This window comes from Trachemys scripta, chromosome 24, assembly GCF_013100865.1.
Source record: "Trachemys scripta elegans isolate TJP31775 chromosome 24, CAS_Tse_1.0, whole genome shotgun sequence".
Taxonomy (NCBI): domain Eukaryota; kingdom Metazoa; phylum Chordata; order Testudines; family Emydidae; genus Trachemys; species Trachemys scripta.
Window position 1 is genome coordinate 5,592,106 of NC_048321.1, and position 7,681 is coordinate 5,599,786.

General features: G+C 54.1%; 1 protein-coding gene across 1 annotated transcript; it reads left to right on the forward strand.

Moving 5' to 3' along the window:
- Positions 1-300: 300 nt before the first annotated feature.
- On the forward strand, positions 301-5,999 carry SCNM1 (sodium channel modifier 1; the record flags this gene model as incomplete). Its single annotated transcript, XM_034756949.1, has 7 exons — positions 301-398; positions 1,694-1,782; positions 2,443-2,540; positions 2,622-2,722; positions 3,621-3,808; positions 4,463-4,589; positions 5,057-5,999. Coding segments are annotated over 7 exons (801 nt in total), but the record flags the coding sequence as incomplete, so codon positions are not given.
- Positions 6,000-7,681: the final 1,682 nt, after the last annotated feature.

The window sequence follows — 7,681 nt, forward strand, 5'->3', positions numbered from 1 at the left end:
CCGGCCCCCCCCCCCCCGCCCCCCCCCCCCCGCTCCTCATCCTTGCTACTCTGGGCTATATTCCCAGCATTGTCACTGGCCTGCAGTGCTGGATGACCTTGGGCAAGTCACTGCCCTGCTCTGTGCCTCAGTTTCCACATCTGTAAAATGATGATAATGCTACCAGCCTCCTTTGTAAAGCGCTCAGAGACCCACGGATGAAAAGCGCTAGATAAGAGCCAGAGATTGTTGTTATTTATTCATCTATGGCCACACTGATGCCAGTTGCTCTGCTGCCTACACCAGAGAGATTGATTCCTCTGTAACGTGGCCTGGTCATTTATTCAGAAAAGAAGAGTTGCAGATCTTCTGGCAAACTACATCCCGGAGGACGAGGCGCTGCTGCTAAGGAACGGCAGGTACGTTAGATCCATTTGACAGCAAGCAACGTGGTTCTGAGAAGACCGTATGCCATAAGGATCAGGTCAAATAAAATCCAACCTCAGCCTAAAGCCCACATTGAACTATGACCCTTTGAATCAGTTCAATTCATTAATTAGCGTATTTATTTATTCTGGGGACTGAAGCTGCAAAATTGGCAGTGTGGCCTAATGCACAGAGTACTGGAGTGGGAAGGGACTGAAGCTGCAAAATTGGCAGTGTGGCCTAATGCACAGAGTACTGGAGTGGGAATCAGGACACTTGGTTTCTCTTCCCTGATCTGCTACAGGCCTGCTAGGTGTCCTTGGGAAAATCCCTTCGTCACTCCGTGCCTCAGTTTCCCCATCTGTAAAATGGGGATAACAATACTGCTCTTCCTTTATCAAGCTCTACTGATGAAAAGCCCTAGATAAGAGCTAGCTAGGGGTTGTTATTTGTTATTAAATTAAGATCTGGATTTCCAAGGCCCCAGCAGTCAGGCAGACTGCTTGGCGAGAGAGTCAGGAATGTTTTGCTCAGGCCCATTATAAAAATAGGGAGTTATGTAAAATGTAAAAGTTAGACCCAGATCCAGGTTTGGATTTCAAACACCACCAAAAGCTGGAATCTGGGCTGTATATTGAGGCTGATCTGGGTATTTTTAGTTTAGTTTTCATTTTGGCTTTGCAGTTCCCCCTTCCCTTCAGATGTAAAAGAGCCACACGCCCCCAAGAGAGCCTCTGGCTAATATTACACACTCAGACCGGTTGGTTCGGCATTCAGACTTTCGGATGTTTGTCAGAGAATGAGCACGGTCCAGCGGCCATGGAGCCAGGAATTTTGGGTTCAGTTCTTGACTCTCCTTGGTTGTCACTTACGTTGTCCTGACCTGTTTCCTCAACTGCAAACTGGGGACAACAAAACAGAGGGTATGTGGTCCAGCATCCAGAGCATTGGAGTGGGAGTCAGGACACCGGGGTTCTCTTCCCAGTTCTGTCATTGACTCACTGGGCAAATCACTCCGTTTCCCTATAGGTAAGATGTGGATAGTAACACTTAACCTGGCTGCCTGTCCTTTGAGAGCCTCGGCCAGTTAGATTCATAGAGGTCCTACTGCGCTGGGTGAATCTGATAAATCATGATTTATTCTAGTGGATATAACTAGTGTCTCTTCCAGCCCAGTGTTACCAACTGCGCTGATAAGAAGGGCTGGGGGGGCCCATCTGTCCTTGTAGGTGTGCGTGAGGGGGAGATGCTCCTGGCTTGATATGACTGTCTTTCCTCTCTCTCTCAGATACGCCTGCACAGTATGTTTCCACCGTCCGGTCTTCGACACGCTTGACATGCTGACGGTCCATAGGGCCGGCAAGAAACACATCACTAGTAAGTCAGCCCTAAGGGCTCAGTTGCTCAGGGAGCTGCAGACTCTGGGTAGTGGAGATGGTGCAGGAGGAAAGAAGAGTCTAGCTTCACTCCCAAAGCTCAGGGGCAGTTGGTGGTGCTGGGAGGTAGAAGAACTGTCTTATCACCGACAGAATTGCCAGGCTGGATCAGACCCAAGGTCCTTCTCGGCCAGTATCCTCAGTCTGACAGTGGCCAGCACCAGGTGCTTCAGAGGCAGGTGTGAGTAGCAGATGTGGGATAATCTGCCTCTCACATAGGTCTCTTCCTGGTGTCTAATAGTTAGAGATCAGCTGAAGCCCGGCTTGATCCCCTCCAGAACCTACGCTCTGGAGCGTTAGACAATAGACATGAGCCCCATGATGCCATTTAGAGAGGTGCCTTTCAGGGGTGAGCTGCCTGGAGCTGTCTGTCTGCCTTGGGAGAAGGACAGACTGAGATGACCCAGCGAGGTTTGGACCTTCACACTGCTTGGATTGCTCAAAGCCATCCATCCATCCTCCTGAGACACAGCGGAAAGTGGCAGTCCGTGCCACCCCAACCCGGCAGCCCTTTGGCAATGTAACCTCGGCTGGGTGGCAGACTGCTTGGCGAGAGTCTCACTGCCTGGATTACCTGTGTCTGTCTCTCTCTGTGTCCCAGGCCTGCAGACGTTCTACGGAAAGAAGCGGTCACGCGAGAATGAGGTGCAGAAGCGGCGGCAGCAGGAGTTCCTGCGGGCAGAGGAGGCAGGCACGCAGGTTGGCACGTGCGCCCTATGGGAGCCCCTCCCATGACCTTTACCTGGCTGGCTGTGCTGAGCTTGTCTGTGTTTTCCTTAGGATCATGCGTGCCCTGCACCCTTGCTGGCTCAGACCAGGAAGATTGCCCAGAATGCTTTGCTGAAAGCCTCTCCTTATAACAGCTGCTGCCGAAGAAACAGGTAATACCTATGCGTTCCCTGCCAGCGTGGGTCGAGGGTTCACCATGGCGTCGGGGGATGGTACGAGAGCCAGGCACTGCCTTGGCAAGGTCTTTGTTGCAGGGTAGCGTCACCATCTGCTGGACATCTGCCCACAGCAGGCTTTTCTGCTCTGCTCCTCTGTAAGGGCCATTCGCCCAGTGGGTGTCAGTTAGCATAGCTTTGTGGACGTCCATGGTACGGTGCTGATTTACCCCAGCTGAGGATCAGGATCTGGCCCTGAATCCTTAAGCTGATCATTTCCTGGTGGGCCAGGCGCCGAGTGTAGTGGGAATGGTTTCAGAGCAGGGGATTGTGAGTCTTCTCTGTGCCTACTTTATATTTCAGCAGCGGAACGTGTATCACGTGAAGGCAGCAGCTTTGAGAAGAGAGTGTGGTCTAATGGTCAGAGCAGGGGACCTGAGTTCTATTCCCAGCCCTAGGTGGTTAGGGCAGAGGTCTGGGAGAGATGATGCATGGGTTCTCTTCCCAACTCTGGGAGGAGAGTGAGGTCTGGTGGTTAGAGCAGGGGGGGTGGCAGTCACGCCTTCTGGCTTCTGTTCCCAGATCTGGGAGGGGAGCGGGTCTGGTGGTTAGAACAGGGAACTGGGGGTCAGGACTCCTGGGTTCTGTGTCAAGCTGTGCCACTGACTTGGCCAATTCCCCTCTGTGCCTCAATTTCCGCATCTGTAACACAAGGATAATATTTATTTTCCTTACGTGGGGAATTGTGCGGGTTACTCCCTGTCCAGAAATCACTTTGGGATCCTCTGACGGATGGGGCTCTAGAGAGCAAGATACCATCCCTGGTTGTTACTGTGGCCGTGCACAGCGGGCAGCTGGTCGCCACTAGTCTCAGGAGACCTGCTGTCTGTTTTAGGCCCGATGGCAGCGGCTCAAGCGTTAGTTCTTCTAGGACGGAGCCTGCTGCCCCCGCTGCCTTCGGGAGTGCCGTTGGGAAGCAGCCAGCAGAACCGGGAAGCTCCGTGGCGAGAGGTGAAGAGGGATGTGCTGCTGCGGACACCCCCCACTCCACGCGGCTTCCTGGACACGCCAGCCCTCGAGCAGGTACCAGCCCGAGAGGCTCTGGGGTCTTGTCCCTTCCACTGAGGCACCTGGGGACAATTAAATCGACCATTCGCCTGTCTCACTGCAGCAGCTCGTATGTTTCTGCAATCTTCGGGAAATTCCAGTGCTGTTGTCTGCTGCTTAGAGTGGGGGGGCTGGAAGGCAAGACTCCTGGGTTCTTATCCCAGGGGGTCATTAGAGTGGGGGATGGGGCTGGGAGTCAGAACTCCCTGGGTTCTAGCTCTAGCTCTGAGAGGGGAGTAGGGTCTAGTGGTCAGAGTGGGGGGGTGGGGAGGGGCTGGGAGTCCAGACTCCTGGGTTCTTACTCTCCCCACCATTGATTTGCTATGTTGCGTTGGGGCAAATCCCCAGGCCTTGGTTTCCCGGGGGGGGGGGGGGGGGTGTGTGTGCGCATTCGTTGTTGTCACTCAGGTTTGTGAGCGGCGTTACAGATCACTGTAGAAATGCAAAGCGCCATTACCCCATCACATGAACTCACTGATCTCAGCCTCCCGTGAGCTGCCAGTTTGGCTCGGAACTAAGTGTGTCCACAGAGGTGATGAGCTCTCCGTGGAGGTGCCGGTGGGCAGCGATGCTCCATCCCGACCTTCCAAGGCCTCACGGCCTCATCTCGTCCCTTTCGTCTCATTCTAGACTTGCAGAAGGAACCTGCTGCGAGGATCAAGAGAAGCAGCAAAAGAAAATCCTCCTTGTCTGCCCAGCCTGGAGCCATCAGCCCTGAGAAGCGCCAAGCCCTGGAGCACTATCTCCTGCTCAGGAGGTGAGCTGGCTTCTGCCTGTTCCCCGCAGAGCAGCAGGGTGCATCGGCAGGGGTCCGATCCCTGGGGCTGAGGGGTAGGAGCTCATCTCAACACTCAGCAAAGGGAAAAGCCCCCTAAGTCCCATCCAGCCCCTTGCTGGGGGCCAGCCTGGGGGTTTAACCTACCATCTCTCCTCCATGGCTCTGCCCATCTAGTTCTTGGGCTCTCATGCATGCAGTCCCGCACAGCGCTCCCCGCCCGTCCATCTCCAAATGCTTTACAAAGGGATGGCATCACAAGTGGAGGGAAACCGAGGCACAGGGAGTGGGATGGAGTGACTGGCACTGACAGAATTGGTTATAGAACCCAGGAATCCTGGCCCTGTCAGTAGAGAAACCATCTCCTTAGCACCATCCTTCAGTATTCTTAAATTGGCATCCACCTGCCCTGGTGTTTGTAACTCTCTGTCTGTCTGTCCTTCCCTCAGCTCAGGCTGGATCCAGGACCCTTGCGGCAAGTGGGTGAAAGATGAGAATGTGGAGTTCGACTCTGATGAGGACGAGCCACCGTCCCTGCCGCCGTCCTGACTTCTCAGCCACTCCGGCTAGTGGGATACCCCCAGGAACCGGGCCCGGTACTGACTACGCTGACCATCTCTTGGGATGGGGCTGGCAGAGGGGGGCAGGAACGGCCTGTCTGCATCTTCCTATCCGGCCCCCATGGCTTTGATTTTTGGATATAAATCACCAGGGAAGAAGGCTCTTTCCAAACAGTTCCTAGAAACCCGCATCGCCGCTTCACTGTATCCACGGACACTGCTGGGGTCATTCACAGTGGGAGCTGCCATGTCACTATTGCCACAGGTTCCCAGCACGAGGTCTGCTCTGTCTCTGGGGATGAGCACAAGGGTGAGATGCAGCTCTTGGCGGGACACAGAGGAAAGCGGGGTGTGCTGGAGGAAGTCAGTGCTTCGGGTTCATCTAGCATCTTTCAACCCAGGATCTTAAAGCATCTCCCTGAGGGAGGCAAGTATCATGCCCCTTTTGTGTGGGGAAACTGAGGCACAGACTAGCAGCAACGTCTATGTGAGTCAGTGGGAAAAGTCAGGATAGATCTCAGGAGTCCTGATTCCCTCTTATGTTCTGATCACTTTTATTAGGTGTATTACGGTAGCACCTAGGCACCCCAGCTGTGGATCGGGACCCCATTGTGCTGGGCGCTGCACAGATACAGAACAAAGAGACGCTCCCTGCCCCCCAGAGCTCACTGGACAATGCTCTCTCCTAACAGGCAATTCTCTGGCCTTTTTTTTCCTCATGTGGTTTTTGTTTTTAAAAAGTCGATCTGAAAATCAAATTGGCTTCTCCCTGCGCTGCGGGGGTGGCTTGGTACATTAAAAAGCACCACAGACGTCTTCTGTTCTCAGCCCACTGGTGAGGTGGCACCTTCCTATTTGCATTACATTTGACACTTCATTTAAAAGAAATGTATGTTAGCGACCACACAGAGTAACAAGGAAAACGGGGGTGGTCTCTGTGAGGCCTTCCGGGGCCTGAGCGTGGGCTTAACTGTAAATATGGGAGCAGTCCCATTTGAAATCGGCTTCAAGTTAAGCACAGGCTTAAGTGCTTTGTTGGGTCAGAGGGCTAAAATTATTATTTATTAGGTGTATTATGGTAGCACCTTAAAGCCTCAGTCATGGACCAGGACCCTCTTGTGCTAGGCGCTGTATGTTATGTATTAGGTGTATTACAGTAGTGCTCAGGCGCCCTAGCCATGAACCAGAAACCCATATTAGGTGTCTTACGGTAGCACTCAAGCGCCCTAGCCACGGGCCAGGACCCCATGGGACTAGGCGCTGCACAGACACACACCAGACCAATGTCCTGCCCCCCAGAGCTCCCAGGCTCCCAGTCGCTTTTTTCCTGTAGCCCTCATGGGTCCTTAGACCCAGTGATAGAAACGCAGAGACCGGATCATCTTCCTTCCTAGTCCGCGGTCAGACTGGGGTAACCCCACTGACTTCAGTGCATCATGCCTGGTTTGCACCAGGGGAGTGAGAGGTTCCCACTGACCCAGTTGAGCTTTCCAGGTCCAGTCGGCCCTCGATTTGCACCCTGGCCCGTTCCTATCCCCATTCCCTGCCTCCCTGACCCGTATCCTCCCTTCTCCAGATGTCCTGGCTCCTGGTCAGTTTCTAGCTGCCGTGGGTGCTGGCAGATCTCAGAGCCTTGTGCGCCTTCAGGGCGTTGGAGCTGCTCACCCCAGGCCACCACAGCTGTTCGAATCCTGAAAGTTCTCAGCTACCGTGCTTGCGCTGAGTTTCCAGCGCTCGTTAATACAGCTTGAACTCTGCCAGGCATGAGCACAGGGGGGCGAGCTGGCCAGCCACTTTCTACTGGGGGCCCAGAACTTGCAGGTGGAGGGTCAGCTCGGGTCGTTAAAGCAACCCCGACAAGGGGGGGAGCCCAAGGCCTCGACCCACCTGTTGAGCTGCTTGTGAAAATGACGGGTCTCCTGGTCAGTTCAACAAGGATGGAGGCATGTGGGGCCCTTTCGCAGCCCCTCAAGCATACCTAGTTGGTTCCTGTCCTGCTTCGAGGAGCTAAGGAGGACGGCAGCTGGGGAAGGCGGGTGCGGATTGGCACCGGGTGTGGGGCCTCTGGATCAGCACTGCAGGGCCCTGGCTTGGAAAAAGGATTGTGAAGCTCCTGGCCCTGGTATTCTTCCGTGCAGCTCTCAGAGCCTCTCAGAGGGCGCCGTAAGCTTAGCTATTGGGAGGTACAGCAGCAGCCTGACAGGTTTCAGAGTAGCAGCCGTGTTAGTCTGTATCCGCAAAAAGAACAGGAGTACTTGTGGCACCTTAGAGACTAACAAATTTATTAGAGCATAAGCTTTCGTGCTTATGCATCCAAAGAAGTGGGCTGTAGTCCACGGAAGCTTATGCTCTAATAAATTTGTTAGTCTCTAAGGTGCCACAAGTACTCCTGTTCTTCTTTTAGCAGCAGCCTGGAAGCCTGCCAGCTCCCCCCTCCACTTCTATTCCTAGTGAGGTCCGGTGGGGCAGGCCCGGGCCTGGGCCTTGGCCACAGGACAACCGGGCTCTCTTCCG